This window comes from Nuphar pumila, chromosome 10, assembly GCF_984573655.1.
Source record: "Nuphar pumila chromosome 10, dmNupPumi1.hap1.1, whole genome shotgun sequence".
In the NCBI taxonomy this organism is placed as follows: domain Eukaryota; kingdom Viridiplantae; phylum Streptophyta; class Magnoliopsida; order Nymphaeales; family Nymphaeaceae; genus Nuphar; species Nuphar pumila.
Genome location: NC_143258.1, coordinates 88,893,698 through 88,916,528, shown reverse-complemented (window position 1 = coordinate 88,916,528; position 22,831 = coordinate 88,893,698). Strand labels below are relative to the sequence as shown.

At 36.3% G+C, this 22,831-nt stretch overlaps 1 protein-coding gene across 2 annotated transcripts in view; it reads right to left on the bottom strand.

The window, feature by feature from the left end:
* Positions 1–778: 778 nt before the first annotated feature.
* The window catches only part of LOC149827245 (DExH-box ATP-dependent RNA helicase DExH3-like), a 75,084-nt gene continuing 53,031 nt past the window's right edge, over positions 779–22,831 (bottom strand). The window contains exons 11-19 of one of the 2 annotated variants that reach the window (XM_090019227.1): positions 10,602–10,796; positions 9,397–9,600; positions 9,171–9,240; positions 8,902–9,050; positions 6,477–6,785; positions 2,278–2,337; positions 2,016–2,168; positions 1,793–1,903; positions 779–1,700 (exon numbers count right to left, since the gene is read on the bottom strand). In XM_090019227.1, coding sequence (XP_089875353.1) covers positions 1,245–1,700; positions 1,793–1,903; positions 2,016–2,168; positions 2,278–2,337; positions 6,477–6,785; positions 8,902–9,050; positions 9,171–9,240; positions 9,397–9,600; positions 10,602–10,796 — 1,707 coding nt within the window. In that variant the 3' untranslated portion in view covers positions 779–1,244. The remainder of the gene's footprint in view (positions 1,701–1,792; positions 1,904–2,015; positions 2,169–2,277; positions 2,338–6,476; positions 6,786–8,901; positions 9,051–9,170; positions 9,241–9,396; positions 9,601–10,601; positions 10,797–22,831) is intronic. The other variant, XM_090019228.1, reaches the window with a different exon arrangement.

Sequence of the window (22,831 nt, the reverse complement as noted above, 5' to 3'; positions counted from 1 at the left end):
TTTCTCGAACACCATACGATGCAATGGTGTTTCCAGAACACTGCCTTCAGATGGAGTTGCCAACCCCAACACCATTCATAAGAGGATGTTTTTGGCAACTCCATCCCCAACACCATTCATAAGAGGATGTTTTTGGCAACTCCATCCCCAACACCACATTTTGACAACACGACCCTTTGGCAAAACCATAGTTTGCCAACACATGGGAGAACGGTGTTCTTAAACCGATGCAAGGTTCCCAAACAGAGATCAAAATCAAATTATAAATACTAAATTTCAGAAAAGGTATTACTATTTTATGAAGAGAAATCTGCAAAACACAAAATTCCCAATAAACTCGCAATACTTCATTGCTGGCAACCATGATTTCCCAAGTTTTCTAAAATGTCAATTTTTTCCTAAATCTTCCCAGATTTTCCTTGCCAGATAATCCCAAGAACAGGCATTGGTGAGTATGCTAAAGTGTCGTGCCTGTCAACCTGTCTTGGTCAGACAAGGCCTATCCTGACAGGCAAGGGGAATTACCAATACAACCACCACGTATAACCTTATACATGCATAGCCCACCAACATTAGGCTTTAGTCTTCAACATTAGTCATTTAATGACTTCTCCCAATTTCTTTTTATCAGATGACAAAATTCTCAGCATGTCTAAACAGAACATCAGACCATATTTTCATCTATTGAAAGCTATTTTAAACCTTTTGCTAATCTTCTGTTTTAAATCTAAGCTTTAATCACTCAATACATCCATATTCAACACTAAGAACACTTCTTGACAAAATCATAGTTTCATTTATGTGAATATCGGGTTACAATATGGTGGTATAGGCAAATAGTTAGTGATGATGGAAATATACATGAGATTTTTGCAAACCATACTGTTAACCATGTTTGTTCTTGCTGACCTGAAAATGCCTCCAAGCTTCGCCCTTCTTTAGCTGCAGAATTCAAATCTTATTTCCGGTTGTCCCCAAATCACGCTACCAAACAGATGATTTCCCAATCATCTGAAACCCATAAATCTTAGCCAGATGAATCGAACGCCAAAAAAATTCTCAGCATATGGAAAGACACGAACCTTCATATGCTTCAGCTGCGACCTTTTTTCTGACCCCGGCTTGCAATCAAGCAGATCAGAGCTGGACCCTCTTGGACCTACCATGTATATTCACAGAGGGGACTCCGAAGTCAGACAAGGCCAATTATGGAGTTTAATTCCTATGCATAGTCCTTGGGAGTTTCACATTCTTCTATGCTGATGCTTCTTGCTCTTCTTCAGTAGCAAGGACATATGCTCAATCTCTTCATGACTAGTGGCTGTATTGCCAGTCAGCAATCGCAATGCCTCACTAGCTGCATCTTTCTCTGCAAGTTTTTTGTTCTGGCATGGATTTCCAATGAACTGCATCCCGTTGAACTCAACTATAGCTCTGAATTGGTTGTTCTTTAATTGCTTTGTCTGATAAGTTGGTGCTTCGTGTCCTGCCCTTACGACCAATGTTTGCAACTGACTCTTGGAATTGTCACCCCCAGGACCAAACCCAGGTTTTTGAAGCAATGCTGATCCCGACGTTTTAGGCTTGAAAACCTCACGTCCAAAAACAAACCTGCCTTGACATGAATCTTCAGAGACCAGCAATCTGACTGCAGATATGAGATTCTCATAGCCATGAAGGTCCATTCTCGGAGTTATAAGCTGTCGCACATAGACATGAAAGGCAAGTCATCAGTAGCTATGACAGAACAATAATTGCAACAGCACATGAATGGTTCTACTTCTAGAGGCACCTTCTTCTGAATTAGTTCATCAAGCTCTCTTTTGAGGCAAATATACATTTCTGCCAAGTCAGGCTTCATGAAGAATTCTAAGTAACCCCCTAGCATTTTCAAATGCCCATCCTGTGCAAGGAAGCAGCAAAAGGTTGAGGAAAGAAAGCTTCCATAAATGACAAGCAACAGGTCAACTACAATTTTATCAGCAGCAAAACCAAAGGGATTGATAGGAACTCACAAGTCCTCCTCGAGAAATGTATCCCCCAAACAGTAGAAGGGTAGAATCAGAGATCGCTGTTGAATCACGAAGGAACACTGTTTTCACTTTCACTTTTTCATTGAAAACCAGCCATGCATAGGGAATTCTTTGTTCCCGTCCATTGACTGAATTCTGAAAGCAAATGCAAGGAAAAATATTGGTGAAACTTAAAATTGCACAAACCATGCACGTGCATTCTCACACACCAAAAAGGGGAAAACAAAAAAGAAAAGGAACTTACAGAGTAAAGCAGGACATGACCATCCTCCATTGTCTTCAAAGCAATTGACTTTTCTTTGTTCTGTAATATAATGATATCAGCATTATCAGTGGAACTTAAAGATTACACCCAGATACTGAAGTATGGAACTTGCCATGCACATAAATATTTATGGCATTCACAAGATAGCCAGGTTGGCATATACAACAGCAGCAGCAACAACAACAAACTGAACTAGAAGCAAAACTTAACCTTGCAAGCCATGTTCAAGAGCCAGGGAAAATTAGGACGATGGACAAGAAAAAGTTTTCACAAGGTTTAGCCCAATTATGGCATGTTAACAGTCGTACCAACCTACCTACGTCTTCACAACAGCAGATACTTATAAATGGTCAAGCAAGACGTCACACAAATAAAAGCTTCCACTTTTAATGGATTATGAGATTTTGTACACAGTAAGATCTGTTGAGAAACATACTTGCAGATAGTAGCAGCACAGCATCTTAAAAGCTGCAAATTAACCAAGTAGATGGCAAGTAGACAGCATAAAATAATAAATACATAAATAAATCATAGGAATACTAGTGGCCAGCAATGTAAATCTTATTTTTTGGGCATCATTTGTTTAAATATCATTCTTCACGTGTCTGTGTGGACACATAAATGTGCATGTGTGGATACATTTGATATTGACTAAGTTAGGTGGACATCTCAATCACAACTCACTTATGTCACAGATATTCCATTTTGACTCCCGTTCTGTATTCCCTTATATACAAGTGATTAGAAACTTGGTAAAAATGATTGTATCCCTGGATCCTCGGTGGTATTCATGTGACAGCAACTTACCCTATGTAATATGGATACTTTCAGAAGGGTGACATACCTGTGTCATCACATGTCAACACGGCTACTGGCACTGGTACTTCATGGCTGCAGGTTAGACCAGTTTAGGATCTGAACTGATCCAAACTCAACCAATGTGGGTGATCCTTCCACAATGCAATCTGATAATTGTTATGCGGAATCATTTGCATCAGTTTTTAAGGTGCTTAGAGGGTCACTTTCGTCCATTCCTGTGTGGTGTTTGATATACACACGTAGGGATGGCAGTGGACTGGGGGAAAGCGGGGCCCCGCCCCGCCTCGCCCCGTTTGGACCGGGGATGAAGGGTATGAAACGGGGATGGAGGCGGGGACGAAGGTTAAAGTCCATCCCTGTTCGGGGATGCCTTACACTTTTCCCCGCCCCGCCCGCCCCATCTCCAGTCCTCTAAAGGATAGCAATAGACTACGGGGAAACGGGCCCCCGCCCCGCCTCATCCCCGTTTGAACCGGGATGGAGGACATGAAACGGGGATGAAGGTTAAAATCCATCCCCGTGCGGGGATGGAGGTTCTAATCTTGAGATGGGGCAGGGGTGGAGACCCTGTCCCCCGCCTCGGTCCATTGCCATCCCTATACACACGCATACATGCATACATACTTTTATTAGGAAAATACATACATATACACTCAAGTGCATGCACGCACATACACACACATGCACCTGTACCCACACTCATACCTATGTGACAGCACCCACTAGACATCACATACTGCTGCCCTCTCTAAACTTTATCTTCTTTCTTGGGAGATGCATGCAAATTCTTTCTCCAAGTTGTCCTCCCTTCTACTTTCCAACTATTTGAATTTATTAATATCTTAATTTGGCAGTTTCATAGGCTGACCAAACAAATTTTCCATAATGAAGGCAAAACAGAAAAGAAGATCCAAGAAATGAAGTTCTGCAACCCATTATTTGCATCAAATGTCCCTTACCTACTATATTTTGCTACATGAATGTGTGGCTACTGTATCGTGTATCATGATAATACCCTTGAAAACAAGAGAACAGCAATAATAAAACATTAACAAGTTTCTAATCTTTTCATGAATGAAATGCTTATCAATTTCAGTTTTTCCTTTTCGATTTCAGTTTGTTCAGCTATAGCTTGAGACAGGAGTAGATAGTCATTGCATTCTGAATGATCGGTAGATCTATACTTCAGCCATTAGTGTTCATCATGAAAAGACAAACTCAACTACATTATCAGCCATGGAGCAAAATTCAGCCCTGGAAGAACAATGAATTGTTTGTGGCTATTCCAAGATAGGAGAACAAATAAGCTTGGGAAAACAATAATTTGGCGACACTGTTGTCTAACAAGGCGGCCAAAACCAGAGTTACCAGAAGCTTCTTAGGTAGGTGGGAAGCTCGCTTCCTGGAAACTCACTTCGGAAGCGCGATACTCCTCGCTTCCGAAACTTCATGGGAAGCTCGATTCCCCCACGCTTCTTCTATGCTTCTCATACACATGGTCTATGCATACTATATACTTTTCTCACGTTTCTTTTCATCTTTTTCATGTATTTTCTCTCATGCTTTCACTCACTTTCCATGTACTTTATTTAAATTGGTAACCATCATTGTTAGATTTTAATAAAATTTAACTCTTTTACAGAAAAATCATAAAATATAAGAATGATCAATTTTATTTTAGTTTTTATTTGTTTCTTGTTTGATTCCATATTGCTTCAATTTTTATTCATATTTCGCTTTTAAATTGAAACTTCGCTGCTTCCCGCTTCGGATAAATTTTAAAATGCCTCGCTTCCTGTATTATTTCCCGCTTCCGCTTCCTAGTTTGGCAACCTTGGCCAAAACTAATGGTATAATGTTTGAACTGGCGTTAACGTGAAGTGAGAATAATCCATACATAAGGCACTTTAACCTTATAAAAGATGCATTTTACAACCTCTGCACAGAGTGTTTAGAAACAGAAAGATGATAAACAATAGATATAGTTTCAGGCTAAGTACACAGGTGCACAGGCCCAACAATGCTACTTTACTGTGCTTATATACTCCGGGGCTCATGGCTACCAATGTAACAAAAGGTTTGCAACTACATGCTAGGTTAATTTCACATCTGGGCCAGAACCCTCACATTTATTAAGAAATCAACCATCAAAATTGGCCTTAATCACGTGGATGCAGCCACAAATAAATACAGAGAATTGTCAAATTGTACATATATTTATACTTGTGCATATACGTATATGTACATGTATATATATATTATATTTTACACATATATATATATATACATTTATCAATATAAATAAATATATATACATATATATATATATATGTAATTGTGGGAGAGTCAAACTGATTTGACAGCTCCCACTCTTGTAATGATCTCTCTCCCTCTCTTTTCAATCTCGCCCCCTCCCCCCCCCCCTCCTTTTGTGTATAAATAGGAGTGTTCTCTCCTTTGTAAATTATGCTTTTTGGCACACTCTCTATTGAATAAAATATATTTTTTATATTGGCTTATTGTGTATCCCCTTTGTGGGGTTTGTGAAGTGTGTTCTTTTAGAACAGATTGTGGTTCCCTTTGTGAATGTGTTCCTTAAGAAAACACTTTTGTTATCTACTCAAGTTGAAGATTGGTGGACTTTTGGTTCGTGATTGAAGTCTCCTTGAATCTTTACAAGAATATACTAAATAAATTTTAAAAAATATGCAATACATATACATTATGTAATATATGCAGCACCTAGAAGTACCTAAACACCAGATCTCTGGCGTACCACCATCAATAAGGTTATGCCAGGCAATTTCTCGCATCTGCCTCACACAGAATAAGCCCATTTACTCTGAAATTCCTTTTTAGTAGTTCCAAGATAAAATTATGTCAAGGTTTGACATCTGGAATTCTCTAATTTTTATTGGACATTAATTCTATTTTCTGTAATCATGATCTTAAGACCTTGATGTTCAATACAAGGTAAGAGAAAAAAAAACTGAGAAGAAGCCCCAGTTGAAATTGAAGATTCTGCATATACATTAATACTGTTACCCAGTTCTAGAGCGAAAACCAAATCCTGCATACCTTAGTCACAACTTGAAGAAATAGCATGACTATACATATATGAATATTTTTGTGTTCCTGATTTAACTAATATGACCTAATAAAATTTACACCTTTATTTGCACTAGTGATAGAAATGTTGTCCGAAGGAATGTTCCTTTGGTGTCTCCAAAGATAAGCCATTAACCCAAGCACAACATTTAAACAAGAGGCCTACTTACAAGGACACATTCAGCTGTAAATTTTCAATGTTTAATATCAACTGCTATATATCATTTTTTGAAAAGGAGAGAAATCCTTACCACAACAGAACAAACTCCAGGATATAGACCAGCACATATAACTGACCGAACGAGATATTCATCGTAACTCCACATATTGCAAACATCAGCATTATCACCAACAAGACCTGTATCCTTGAGAAGCGAAAGAAACTGTTTCCGAAGGGAATCAATGGCCCGCATTGTTTGAGCTGAAAGAAAGTTCTTCCAGCAGTATTCATAACCAGCACCTTCTCCATCAGCATTTTTCCAACCACCATATGCTCGAACCAGTGCAAGATGATCACTGTAATCCTTAGAGGAGAACTGGGATTTTGCAGACTCAGCAAGCTGAAAGTGAAGAAAATAACAATACTTTCATAAGAAACAAATCCAAAGAGCCAAAAAACTAAGCATGAATTTTAACAACATACAACTTACAGGTAACAACAGTAATAGTATTAATAGCAAAAGCTAAAGCTCAGAAATACTGAAAAATGTACATAAAATGTCTGCATATTCAAAAGATGTAGGTAGCAACAAGCTTGCAGCTGTCACATGGGTGCAGGTGCGGGTGCGGGGATTCGACACTTCCAAAAAACCCGGGTGCGGGGGTGCGGCAGGGGCAAAAAAAAAATTATATATATATATATAGAAGGGGGTCGGGGGTTCCCCCGGCGCGGGTCGGGATCCAGTTTTTTTTTTTGGTGTGTTTGTTTGAAGACTTGTTACCCACGTTCTGCTTGTTGTGTACTTTGATCGACCCAGCCTGCTGCGTTCTGCTGACTGTCATGATTCAATCATGTCTGAAACTCTCTGGTCTTCACGAAAAAAAATACAAGTGAAAGGTTTGATGTGGTTTGTTGGAGAGAGTCTTCACGAGGCCTACGGCTCCACTGCCACGCCACTGCCTAGGGTTCTTCAAATTTCATTTTATATACAGTTGCACACAGATTACAGCTAAAAGAAATTTATTGGATTTGACATGTGGAAAAGAGAGGTCTACACAAGGCTACGGCTAGAGCACCCATCTCGTCAGGAGAAAAGTGAATACTAATAGCCACCAAGGCTACCACCACCATTATCATTTATTATGGAGAGAGAAAATCCTTGACGAAAAAGGATCTGGATGGTTGAAGGATAAAGACTTCAAAAGGCTCTTGAATTTTGGTTTTAATTTTTAAGGAAGATGGATCATCATTTACAAGTTAACAGTATGTTTTCCAACGCTGCGAATTAACTGTTTGGAGGCAGGAATAGCATGGGATGCCAACAAAGCTCGTCAGATGTTGTGGACACAAGTGCCCCTTTATAAAACAAGAGCAGCAGCAGCAAGCAGCTGTCAGCAGAATTTTTTTTTTAAATTCTGCAGTCCATTTCGTAGGGCAAAATTTAAAAAAAAAAAATCCAAACAAAAATGGACCGAAATGACCCTGGGTGCGGTCAACGCACCCAGGATCGGGTTGACCACACTCGCGTCGAGTCGCGTCGACGCGGGTCCGGCACCCTGCTAGCCGAATCCCTGTGACATAGGCTTGCAGCATACAAGAATGCACCAATTTCATAATAAGGTCAAAGTGCCAAACAAATATTTGCAAAGGAAAAATAAGAGGAAGCATATTTAATTTATGCCATCTAATTTGGGGACAAGATTTTATTTCCAGAATAAAGGCATTTTCAATCATCTAATTTGGTCAGACTTGGTATGAAAAATTGCAAATCTGTAGCCTTATATGTGACTTATGTCATACAGGTACAGGCATGGACAGTATAGACACAAAAAAGAGGACTGATTTTGAATCTGGACAGAAACAAGGTCCGTATCTATAAATATGATAAGTGATAGCCTTAGCAAAAGAGGGGGAGGAAATGATATTTTGAATAAAAGAGGGGGGAGAACAAAATTTGAACACCCACCGCCCTGCCCCCCGCCCCCCCCCCAAAAAAAAAATAGTCAGGTGTGAAAACACATGATGGACTTATTTCAGTATACAGGGTGCATTTATAAAACTTCCCAAAGATGGTTTATTTGACACTTAAAATGTAAAAAAATATATATATTCTATGTCACGTATGAGTGGGTGCCAGTACACTGTATGACATGTTTCCCAAAAGAAGGGTAGGCAAGAACCGCTAGCTTGTACATGTTACACACACATACAAATATATATCTTGCTGCAAATAAAGAACTAAACCAACAGATATGAAAAAAATACAATATACAGTCACATATGATGTATCCTAATACTATATAATATGTGCCCAGAAGCACCCAATACCAGCATATGAAAGTATCAGTGACACAATGGTACATTTGGTATTTTCAAGTACCCATTACATAGAATTTTTTTTCAAAAATGTTACTGCATGGTAGTCAAATATCCCTAGTTTTAAACTAATAAACGCACATCTATAGACTACTAAAATTTTTTGTACATATGCACATAAATTGGAAGCATTCACTTACTTCCTTCTTATCAAAAGGTGTTAGGAAGGGATCTCGGACGCTTAAGCCAGTCACAACAGTCAAAATAGGATCTAAGCAGTTGAATATAGCACCTAAAATAAGCATCTTTCCAAGTTTAGGTTCCACTGGAAGCATTGATAAGTGGCGTCCTGTTCAGTTCACAAGAGGCAGACTTAAAAAGAGCAATTTACTGCAATAAAAAAATTGCTAACACAAAAATAACTTTATTTTTAAAAAATGAATAGCAAAGTTAAGTTTATCTGGCATACCAAGAACGGTTAAATTTTCCTTATCATCCAAAGCTCCAATTATCTTCAAGTACTCAACAGCATTTTGGGCCTTGAAATTGAAATCCAGGTTAGTTTGGATAAAGAAAGTCAAGAAATTTGGAAGTGAAAAAATTGAAAATCCAAAAACATGTCAGGAAATGAAAAGAAAACTGAAGCAACATTCCAAATCCTCACAGAAACACTCACATAAGAAGACACCACTCACCGAGAGTAGTTCTGGTGGCTGTAGAGCCTTTGAAAGGAACTCTGAAATGCTACCAAGCTGTAAAGTTTTAATTTGAAGGCAGAGTGACTGTAATGGTGTTCTCAAAAGCTCTGGCAATTGGTATTCTGCAAAAGCATCATAGACACAGCGTGGATAGAGATGGTAACATTCTCCAGGCTGGACACGACCAGCTCGACCTCTTCTCTGCATGAAGAGGAAACATAGGCAACAGTGGCTTACCCTACCAACATCTTAACAAAATAGTACATTAGGAAATGCAAATGCATATTTTCAACAGAACTTGAATCTAATCCTGATGCCCTTTGATTGTGCTTGCTACAACCAGTCGAAATGTGACATACAAAAATATAGGGTGAACAGGAAAAAGAAAAAAGCTATCCCCAAAATAGCATGAGAATCATCTCAACAAAATGAAACAGAAAGCACGATTTGTGGTACGATGCTCCAAGTTTTATCGATAGCAACCAATTCTTGTTGGATTTGAATGTCAGCATAGATGAACTTAACTACCTAATGCATTAACAACATAGTCATAATAATGACAAATATTGCTGATATTTTGAACATATCAGATTTACCACTACATTTTCAAAATTTTGATGCATACCCAAAAAAAGGATATTTTCCTTATCACCTACTTTGTAGGTATAGTGTTCTTAACCTGATATTTATGTGACAAAAACTCCTTTCCTGTTTTCTATCTTATTTATATTTATAGATTTATGGATTATATATATTTTTATTTTTGTATATACCAATATTATTGCAGGAATTTACCAATAAATACTGGATTCTCTGACCAATATTTTTCTGAGAACAAGATTTGTAACTATGATTCACATGAATCTGGTAGCAACCCCCACATCACAGAGAGCAGATGCGAGAAGCAGAGAACATCATAAAAAAAGGAAACTAGTGAAAACTTTAAAAAGAATGATAGAAGCCTCCCAGGAATAACATGCAAGAACATGGTTCCTTTATATGAGCTTCCAATAAAAAATAGTATGATGGTGGCACAAAGTGCTTCACTTCAATTAAATAATTGAAAATTAAGCCAACCTCTACAACTAGTTCCATTGGCACTGGGACAATGATCAAATATGAAAGGTCATAAAAAACAATAATTAAATACCCATATTGAACTTGAGGCTGATGTGAGAAGCAACTGAAGCATGTATTCTTACCTGCCGAGCAGAAGCCTTTGAAATCCAAGATGGGAGCAAGCATGGAGTATTATTCAACGCATCATAAGATGTCTCTTTTGCCTTTCCACAGTCTACAACAAAGACCACATCGTTGATGGTAATACTGGTCTCGGCCATGTTAGTGGCAAGAACTATTTTTCTCACACCTTCTTCTGGTTTGTCAAAAATTAACCTCTGAATGAAGGGGGAAAATACAAAAATGAGATTAATAGAAACATTACGGTAAACAATGTGTCAAATAACAAATAAGATGCAATTTAAGAACCTAATTTTCCAACATTAAATTCATGAATTGGCAAGAGAAGTATTTGATATACACATGGGGGCATGTATAGCTGCAAAAAATTAGAAGTAACAATTATTCACCAACCCATTATAAATTCGTACAAGCCAGAGAACACTCAGGCTTGAACTACATTCTCTTTTTTTTTTCTTCAAGATGCTCAAAAGATAAAATTCTAAAAGGATAGTACATAAAATAGAATGACAAGAAGTCAAGTATGCAAAAAACTAGAAAAGAGAACAGGCAAAAATATAACAATCAACTACAACTGTAGACCTCAAGAGAATCATGTTCCTATTAACCACATCCCATTCAGGAGAGCATACGCCTTTGCCATTATGTGATATTCTCATATCCTTCTTTGGAGGTCACAAAAATCAACTAAATCATTAAAAAATACATTAAAGTCAATGAGTACTTGTTGAGTGAAGCAAAACAAGCCAATATCAACCAACTATAAATTAAGGACAAGCCAAAAACCATCCTACAACAACCAACAAGCAACGAACATATGCATATGGCAGAAAGGAGATGGAATGCCAAGGATATCAAATTTGAAGTAGGGACAGAACAGGGTTGGCAAATTCAGTGCACCAGACCAGGCCTGCAAGCCCAAGACTGCAGGCATGTTCCTCAACTAGGTCCAGACCAATGTGTATTCCCATTTAGAACCAGACCCACATGACCCATATTGAAATGTGAATCTGTCACAGGGACTCGGAAAACTGGGTGCCGCACCGGCGTCTACGCAACGCGGGTGCACGTGCGGGTGCGGTACCCGGTGCGGTCAAACCTTCCCTGGGTGCATTGACCACACCCAGAGCCATTTGTGTTCAATTTTTATATTTAAAAAAAAAATCTGCCGGATAAAATATGCGGCGGAGAGGAGGATAAATTTGCCCTAATCCTCCCTTCCTCTCCTCCGGACCTCGCCTCCTCAGGTAAGCTCTCTCCTCTCCTCTCCGACTCCCTTTGCTCTCCTCTCCGACTCCCTCTACTCTCCTCTTCGACCCCTCCCCTGCACAAAGAGGGCGCAGGGAGGACAGGGAGGGGGCTCAGCCCCTCCCCTGCCAACAGGGAGCGCAGGGAGGGGGGCTCGACCCCTCCCCTGCACAAATTATATATATATATATATATATATATATATATATATATATATATATATATATATATATATATATATATATATATATATATATATAAATTTTTGCCGCACCCCCCCACCCAAGTTTTTTGAAAGTGCCGCACCCCCGCACCCATGTGACATAGATGTGAATACATCATGATTGGTGAATAGTATCATTCACCCTTGCTGCTTAGACATTTTTGGATAATACTCTCTCAATTAGCTACCAATCTCTCCTACTCTATTAATGGAGCCCCACATCACAATGATATTTTAGCATCGCTGGCTGTTCACAATGGCACCATATATCCCAAGAAATATTCGATTTTGGTATTGCTGCACCTTTTTCCCAAAGAACGAACTATAGAGATGGAGGATGAAGACGATATTTGGGATTGTAACTTGGAACAATACCCAATATGGGTCATCCCTTCAATTTTTTTCTGTTTACATTAGCAACACAAAAAAATACAATATTACTGCTACCGTTAACATGGGGTTACAACAAAACAAATAATTACAAAGAAGCCCCTGTACACGACCCATAAAACAATAAAAGAATATACCCATTCTAACAGCCCCCCTCAAGTTGTACATGGCTTACAACCATGGACAACTTAGACTTCAAAAACCAATATCTTTCCTTGGTGAGACTTTTGGTGAAGATATCTGCAATTTGGTCTTTGGTGCTTACAAATCTGGCCTTGAGTTCAAGATCTTATATCTTATTCTAGATGAAGTGCTGGTCTATTTTAATGTGCTTTGTCCGGCCATCTGGCTTATATTTTATCTAGAATACCCATTTTGAACCAACCACATTCTTGTTGTCCTTTGGCCTTCTGACAATCTCCCATGTTCGAGATTCATTCAAAGCCTTCATTTTCTCATTCATGGCCTCAATCCATCTGTCGTTTTTGCAGGCTTCTATAAATGTTTTTGGCTCCTAATGGTTCTCAATTTCTAAAATGAAAACTTGATGGTCAAGACTAAAACGTTCATAGCTGACCCACCCTTCAATAGGATGACGAACTCTTGATGATCTTATCACAACATGTTCCTCATTCACAACATCTGGCTGCTCATTGGATTGTTCACTTTGTTGTTGTCTATCATGAACATTACCACCATGTCTGACATAAACTTGACCATATCTGGAGACTCCCTGAATCTGTGAATCTGTGTTGTCCATAGTAGGTGCTGCAACTTCATCTTCGCCTTGTCTTCCTAGAGAGACATGCTATTCATGAGTGGTTTCTCCAACATCATGGCAGGTAGGGGTGTCGGAGAACAATTCAGCACTCAACCATAGTTGGTAAACTTCAAGCTTATCACCAGTCTTTTCTTGCATTGCAATGGGAGAAGCATTCTGAAAAGAATTTTCATCAAACACCACATTTCTATAGATATGAATGCATTATTTAAAGGGTCATCACACCTATAACCATCATAGTCATTGGCATACCCAACAAATCTACATGCTATAGCTTTGTCATCAAACTAGCTTCTAAGGCTTTTCTCAGCATGAACATAACATGTGCAGCCATATGCTTTCAGGGCATCATAATTGGGATGTTCTCCAAACAACACATAATAGGGAGACTTATTTTTAAGTATATGCATGGGCTATTACATGCACAAGCAGTCTCACAATGTCTGTTTTTTTTTTCAGCCAGACCATTTTTTTGAGCTGTCCGCAAGCAAGACATTCTATGGTTAATTCCATTTTGGTGTAAGAAATCAATGAATTCCTTTGATGTAAACTCACCACCACCATCACTTTGGAAATGAACAATGGGAGTAGAAAATTTACCTTTAATGAGAGCATAGAACTTATGAAAGATATCAAACACATTAGATTTATTTTTCATAAATAGTTCCAGGAATAACAACAATACTCGTCAATGAAGATAACATAGTACTTGCTGCCAGATAAAGAAACAATAGGGGCTGGTCCCTTAACCTCATAATGGACAAATTCAAAAGGCTTCGAAGTCCTATCATTCCATGGCTTGAAAGGTAAAACACGACTTCCAAATAAATGACAACTATGACATAAACTGGATTTGGGAATTAACCCATCAGACATAAGTCTCTCAACAAAACCACGATTACAATGAGCAAGACGAAAATGCCACATTGTAGCTTTATTGGACTCTGCAACATCCGAAATGAAAACAACAAGACAAATAGGCTTCAAAGCTGGACCTCTAACAGCTGACACAGATGAATAACGATCTCCCTTGATGGCGTACATATTCTCTCATTGCTCTCCGTCAACCAAAGTCTTCTTCGTAAGAAGATCCTTCACATAAACAGATGAGGAAGTGAATACAACACAGGAATTTGTATCATCAAGTTTAGACACCGAAACTAAATTTTTTTGAATATTAGAAACACACAAAACACTTGACAAAGATAAAGAATTAAAATTTGGAATAGTGATTTGAGCACTACCAAAATGAGTGATTGGGTGGTGATAACCATCTCCCGTAACAACATTGTTCTTACATAAATATGGAATTAACTTCGAACACTTACCTACATCACCTATGGTGTGGTGGCAGCTCCAGAATCAATGTACCAGTAACCATCTTCATTCTTTTTAAAGTTAAGACCAGCAAAGGCAGCAATAAGAGAATTCTTTTCGCTTCCTAATTGATTGTTATTACGTTGTCCTTGATTGAAACTTTGACCTTGAGTAATTTTTTTGTTCTTACTTTGAACTACATTGACTTCAGGATTGTAGTTAGGATCATTCAAGAACCAGCAATTGGCCTTCACATGGACCTTCTTGGAGTAATAGCATATTGGAACCTTACTTGTCATAGGCACTAGGCGGAGCCTAGGCGGTGAGCCCGTAAAAAGGCCTAGGAGGGGCCTAGGCAGTACCCAAAAAAAATATAATAAGAAACATGTATATTTGTAAACACCCCAAATTTTCCATATCCATTCCGGACATCCTCCTTTCACAAATGCCAACCACCCACAGTACAGTGTAGGAGTCGCACCCTTAGGTCTATCCTAGTTTAGGTGTCATTTTACCTCATTTTGTCAACAAAATTACCATTTTACCCATAGGTCACCCTAAACCCTTGTCAGTTTAGACCCAACCAAGCTCATCTTAAGTTCAAAAGAGTTAGAATGTCAATCATTTCTAGCTCTCCTGAGCTGACGATGAGCAGTGTCAGTTCATTCTGGCTAAATTTAGTTCGTTTCAGGAGAAATTAGCTCATTTCTAGCTCGAATTTTAACCAATTGTCTCCAAGGCAGTCAAATTCCAGTAGATCCTATTCCTATGTGTCTAATTGAACTCATCAAGAGTTTGAATGGTCCATGTCCAGTTCAAAGTCACTTCTCACATTCTTGGACCTTCATTTCAGCTCATTTCAATCAAAATTAAGCTAATCTCAGTCAGCCCAGCTAGTGTTTTAGCTTCAGATTTAGTTCACCTTAGTATAACTAACCTTCAATTCAGTTCTATCCAGTTTAAATCAGTTCAAACCAGTTCATTACCATGTCACTCTACACCCTGCAGGGCAAAACAAAAAAAATGATTTCTTGGACAGAACATCAATTATGTCAATTTCCAAGTTGGGACAATTCCCAATCTGGACTCAAACCAATTCCTTTATCTGATATTTTATCTATATCAGAGATCCAATTCCACTTCTGGGCCCGATCCAATATCAAATCCAAGATCCAAATCCAATTTTTATCATGGGCCTAGAATTTTCGTCTAAATCCATATCTAGGGTTCGAACATCATTCTGGATCAATTCCTTTCATTTTTATCTTCAATCGAGATCCAAATCCACTTTATTCAAAATTTTGGATCCAGATCCAAATTCAAAATCCAATTTTTATCTAATTTCAAAATCAATCATTGCATTTCAAGTTCAAATCCAATGTTTTGAAAAGCCATTTTTGAAAAACAATCTGAATCCAATTTAAAAACTCCGATTTGGATTTCATTATAAAGCCCAAATTTTATTATGGATCTTAGATCCACTTCAATTTTTAAACCCCAAATGATATCCAATATTCATTTTCTGTTCTCGACCTAGATCCTTTGTCCAATTCACCTTGTTATTCATATCTAGGATCCAATTTACTTTCTGAACTTGGATTATCTCATTAGATATCCAAGATCCAATAAATCATTCCCGGATCCATTCCTCAATATCCAAGATCCAATAAATCATTCCCAGATCCATTCTTCATATCCAGGATCCAGTTTACTCTTTTCATCATCCGAGATCCATCTTAAGTGTTTTCATCCTCAATCCAGGATTCTTTCATTATTTTGAAACATGGATTCTGACTTAAGGTCCGAGATCCAAATCCATTTGTCATTTTCAACTTCGGATCCAGATCTAAATTCAAACTGTCTTCTAATTTCAAACTTGGGTTAAAAACAGATCTTTCAAATCCAAAACCCAATGTTTTACCACAGATGTTTTGAAATGTTTTCAGAAAAATATCTTTTTCAAATACATCAGATCAAGATCCGAATCAGATTTCTGATTTGGATTTCATCAAGCTTGTATTTTGAAAATGGATCTTAGATCCAAATTGATCCAAAAGACCCACCTAAGTGGCGTCATGTTCTTGAATCATCCATTCCATATTATTCTTGTTTTAGAAATTTATTTCTCACTCTTTATTCCTTTGCTTTTAACTTTAATTTCAAAACTTCCTTTTAAAAATCCTTTTGAATGCTTTTAAAATCCAATGTGAGGCCCACTTAGGTGGCGCCACATTAGGGTTCCTTTTTGGAGTTTTAGTTAGTTTAAAGCTTTAAAAAAAATCAAAACAAATGTTAGTTAGAGAAGAAAACAAAACCAATTTCTATTAAAAATAAATTAGGAAAATTGATTAGCCTAATTAGGCTAATTAGGGGAAAACCTCTAGAAACCCTAAATTCCAACCCAAAATCCTTATAAATAGATGCCTTAAGGTGGTGCCAATCGCAAGGAGAAAGCCTCCAACCCCTCTCTATATCTCTTCCAGCCCCCTTTGGATCTCTCTCCTTTCCCTTTTCCTTCTTCTTCTCCAAGTAATCGCCCCCCTCCTACTTCTTCATTTGGGTTGCAGCCAAGCCGCCTCCACAGCAGGTAATCTTTTCCTCTCTCTCATTTCATTTCTTCTTTACTTTAGTTGATTTACATTGCTGCAAATCTCTTTTTATTCAAGCCGCCATGAAGATGGAATTTGATCTTACATAGATCAAATTCCTCTTCAATCGGCTATAGCAATTGCTCCATGCCTTTGGTTCATCTGATTTTTCGTTTGTTATTCCTTTATTAGATGCATTTTAGTTCTAGATTATTGTTTTTCATCCATCTAAAATCCAAAAATATTGCATATATGTCTCTCTTTTCATTTCATTTTTAGCTTAGATTAATTTCTTTCATTTTCTTTTACAATTCTGCATATATTTTGATTTTGGCCTCACTTTGGCTCTGCAATTTCGGGGGTTTATGTTTGTCATTTCGATTTGATTTTTTATGATAGATTCATGATTATGTCTCCATGAATCTGTGATTTTTTCACGATTTTTGGGGATCTGATGACCCACTTTAAAAATCAAGAGTTGAAACATGTTATTCTGCACCGTCAGAATTTTAGCAGAATCAAGACCGACTTGCCGGAGTGATTTCTTCCTAACTGTAGATGATCTCTCTGATCCGTAAAAAGTGATGTCTTTGTGATTGAATCTAGTTTATTTGTGCCAATTTTTAACAATTTTCATGGTCATTTTAGGTCTGATTTTGATAAAAAATCAGAACCCTGTCATTTTACAACACCTGAGTTTGCTCAGGCCTTAGTTCATTTTGTCAGAATCATATCTCCCTAATGGAAGATCATTTTCTAGATCTATAAAAAGGGTTTGCTTCATTTACATGTCTAGTTTACCTCCGCCAATTTTCACCAATTTCTATGATCGATTTCTATTTTATTTGCGTTAAAAACCAGGACCTTTTTTGTCTGCAACCTCAAGCATTGCTCAGACCTTGAGCCATTTTGTCTGAATCAGATCTCCCCAACCCGAAATGGTTTTCGAGATCTGTAAAAAGGGTTTTCTTTCCTTATGTGTCTAGTTTATCCATGTCAATTTTTATAAATTTCTATGATTATTTGTTATTTCATTTCTGTTGAAATCCATGACTGGTTACAGAACACTATGTTCTGTAACAGGTTTATCTCTTGAGATAGAACAATGACTTTGCGGAGTCACTACGCCCAAACCAAAAAAGATTTTCCATTTCTGTAAATTTGAGTAGTTTCCTAATCTTTTCAAGCAACATCTCTCAGAAATTTGAGAGAAATTGAGTCGGTTTAGCCACTGAAACACCCAAATTACAGAAACCTGTCTGTTAAAATCAATTTCTTGTTTCTAAAATTAATTCTCTAATGTTTCATTAATATCTCAAGATTCATAAATGATTTTTCGATTCTATAAAAAAGAGATGTTTCTCTGATTTGTCCTGAATCCATTGACTCAATTTGGACTTAAATTGAGTTCTTTTAGGCCTCCTTTCACCCAAAACACTCTGACATGCTTTCCTATAAATTTTATTTCTATAAATTCCTGTTTAAATTTGATAAAAGACCTTAATCCAGTTTTTCCTCCAAAGATTTTCCAAAATTTTCAATTCTAGATTGTTCCTAGGGTTGTTAGGGGTCTCCATACCAATTTTTAGAATGTTTTATGGTCATTTAGCATCTCATTCATTGCATTTTTCAAAACCGATTTTCTAAAAGTCATAATTTTGCTAAAATAGGGGCAAATTAGGCATTTTCTCATTTAATTTCTCAATTTCAAATATTATTTTCATAGTTTAAAATTTTGTTAATGTTTTTAATCACATCAACAAGCTCTCCAATCAATTTCATAAACTTTTGAGCTTCCATGTGATGAATATTTAAAAATTTCTTTTTAAAAAACCCTAATTTTAAGGACACTCTTAATTTTAGGGGTATTTTGGTTATTTTGCCCCAAATTTCAAAATTTAATTTCCAAAATAGATCTATTTTGATGGTTTATTAAATCATGCATTCATCCTTTATTTCATTTATGGTTTTGATTTTATGAAAAGCATAAAAAGGGCTTATTTATGAAAAATATCCTTTAATTTCCGGATATTATTGGATAAATCCCGAAAAGCTTACATTTTTTCATTAATGTGTTTGCAAATTTTGCAAGAAAAGATCAAGATGATGTTTCCTTATATTTCCTCTTTTTCTTTATTTTATTATTCAATGTAAATTATAATCAAATATCAAAAATAGTAGAAATTTCCCTTTCTGCATTAGTTAGATTTCATTTGCATATAGTTTTATTTTCAATATTAACTGTTATGGTTTGTCATATGCAATTTTCAATCTCACTTATGGTGAACACGAATGACACGTGCACATTCTTTTAAGAAGTTGATAAACTTAATGGAATTCGTATTTGTGGTCATAATCAGAATACAAATGAAATTCAAATTTTATTAATTTCTTTTAAGTTACAAAATCCTACACTCTTAGGCTATTTTCAAAAACCATTTTATATTTCAAAAGGTTTTCAAAGATATTTTCAATAAGATGCATTTAAAACATGTTTGTGGCCAAAGTCATGGATATGTGGCAAATTCATTTTTATTAAATTTTGTAAAAGCACAAAAATCAATTTCACAAATTCATAAAGGCTTTTACTTTCTCAAATCTTTCAAAATAAAAGAATTAACAAAGGTTTTCCTTTACTCAAAAACAAATTTCAAAACAATCATATTCTTTTCCAAGCATTTTTCAAAATTTTGAATTTTTCAAAAAGATTTGCATTTTTAAAACAATTTCTAAATAATAGCAAAGTATTTTTCAAATTTTCTAAAGTCTTCTTTTCAAAATAATTTCAAGGCAATTTCGATTTCAATTTCAATTTAAAATTCAATTTCAATTTCAATTTCAAATCTCAACTTCAAATTCAATTTCAAATTCAAATTCAAATTCCATTTCGATTTCAATTTCGACTTCAATTTTCCTTTCAATTTAAATTACAATTTCAGAGCAATTTCAATTTCAAAATAATTTTAAAATGATTTCAAAGTAACTTCAATCTCAAGACAAATTCAAAGCAATTTTAACTTCAAAAATCGATTTTTTTCAAAATCATTCGGGTTTTCCCTCTTATCGGTTTTCTCAAAACATCTCCCTTTTCAAAGCAACCTCAAAATAATTTCCAAGTAATTTAAATTTCAAAGTATTTCAAAATTTTGAATTTTCCAAAAGATAAGTATTTTTCAGAATTTTTAATTTTTCAAAAAGATTTGCATTTTTAAAACAATTTCTAAATAATTCCAAAGTATTTTTCAAATTTTCTAAAGTCTTCTTTTCAAAATAATTTCAAGGCAATTTCGATTTCAATTTCAAAGTAATTTCAATTTCAATTTAAAATTCAATTTCAATTTCAAATCTCAACTTCAGTTTCAATTTCAATTTCAATTTCAATTTCAATTTCAATTTCAATTTCAATTTCAATTTCAATTTCAATTTCAATTTCAATTTCAATTTCAATTTCAAATTCAAATTCAAATTCAAATTCAAATTCAAATTCAAATTCAAATTCAAATTCAAATTCAAATTCAAATTCAAATTCCATTTCGATTTCAATTTCAATTTCGACTTCAATTTTACTTTCAATTTAAAATACAATTTCAAAGCAATTTCAATTTCAAAATGATTTCAAAGTAACTTCAATCTCAAGACAAATTAAAAGCAATTTTAACTTCAAAAATCGATTTTTTTTAAAATCATTCGGGTTTTCCCTCTTATCGGTTTTCTCAAAACATCTTCCTTTTCAAAGCAACCTCAAAATAATTTCCAAGTAATTTAAATTTCAAAGTATTTCAAAATTTTGAATTTTCCAAAAGATAAGTATTTTCAAAACAATTTTAAAAGCAGTTTCAGATCATTTTCAAGATTTTGAATTTTCTAAAAGAAATCTATTTTCAAAACTATTTCAAGGCAATTTCAAATCAAATCCAAAACAACTTCAAAGTCATTTCAAAACAATTTTCAAAACCATTTCAAATTTTCAGGTCATTCTAAGCATGCTTCATGATTTTCCTTGAAAATTTTCTCAAAATCACATGATTCTGCATTTTTAAGACTTATAATAATTACTTAGGCATTTAAGCAAAGCAAGGCATAAAGTTCAATCCTTTGTTCAATTACCCCTGATAAAGGCGCCAAGAACAGTTGAACCTCGTACCGACAGGCGGATCCCATTTCCCAATTTTCAAAAAACTGAGGAGAGTTATTTCATCATATCGCTGACCCCATAGGTTTTGGGATGAAGGCGTAGTTGTTGTTGTTGTTGTTTGAGGAGAGTTATTTCAAAATCTTTTTCAAAAGGTCAGTGGACTTGCAAAACGTAAAAATTTTGCAACGATCATAATATTCTCTTCTTCTTCTTCTTCTTCTTTTTCTTCTTCTTCTTCTTCTTCTTCTTCTTCAACTCAAAAAGAAAACAAATGATGTCTTAAAAAAATTCAAAAAAAAGCCTAGGCAGTGACAGCCTAGGGGGCGCCTAGGCGATGGGGCTACGCCTGGGCGACAATATAAGGCCCCACCTCCCAGACCTAGTCGCCCAAGCGGTGGGGCTACGCCTAGGTCGCCTTTAACAACTAAGATTGGAACACCTCCACCCTGATTCTGATTAGGAACTCCTAACAGATGCATATTAGGTAAGGGTAAAATACCTCTACCCCCTTGATCATTCCCACAACCTCGACCTCGCCCAACACCAGTATTGAGGACATCACTAGAAGTCTTTGCATCTCTATTTTGGTCCTTCAAATCACTGAGAGACAACTCATAATGTAAAAGCTTGGATCAAAGCTCAGCAAACATGGGTAAGGCAGTAAGAAGAGACATAGTGGATAAAATATAAAACTCCAATCCAAGTCCACTCAATGCATGTCAAACTTTCTCCTTTACCTCTATCTCACACCCAACCATGGCATATTGGTTCGTTATAGACTTCAACTTGTTCAAATAATCAAGTAACACTCATAGATCCCCTCTTCAAGTCCTGAAACTCCCTTTTTAGATCCATAATTCTGGCCTCCGAAATCTATGAATTAAGTCTAAACCAATCTTCCCCAAAGCTCCATGGTAGTAAAATCATCTGGTATGCCTATGAGAACCTCCTGTGAAAGAATAGAGGTGATATAGGCAACCAGGGCTTGATCCCTCTTCATCCAGTTAACGTATTTTGGATTGCGAATTGTGGATAAAGAAACAACCCCTTTCTCATCTTTCTCTTGTCGTAAGATGAACCATGTTGGGATTTTGACCAAGGTTGTCAGACTAGGAACCAGAAGCGGAAAGCGAAAGTGGGAAACGATACAGGAAACAAAAGCAAGAAGTGATGCATTTGAAAATGTATAGGAAGCGGGAAGTGATGAATAAAAAATAATATAAGAATTAAATGGGAATCGAAATGGAACGCAAATAAAAACTAAAATAAAAGTGACTTCTTAAATTTCATGATTTTTTTAGTGTAAGAATTAAATTTTTAACAAAACCTAAAAATGATGACTGTCAATTTAAAGAAAGCACAAGAAAGTGAGTGAGAAGCGTGAGAGGAAACACATAAAAACAAGAAAAGTTGAGTGAGAGAACATCTACAAAGAATGGACGAAACATATGAAAAGCATGGGAGAATTGAGTTTTTCATCAAGTTTCAGAAGCGAGAAGTATCGTGCTTCCGAAGCGAGTTTCCGGGAAGCGAGCTTCCCACCTATCTAA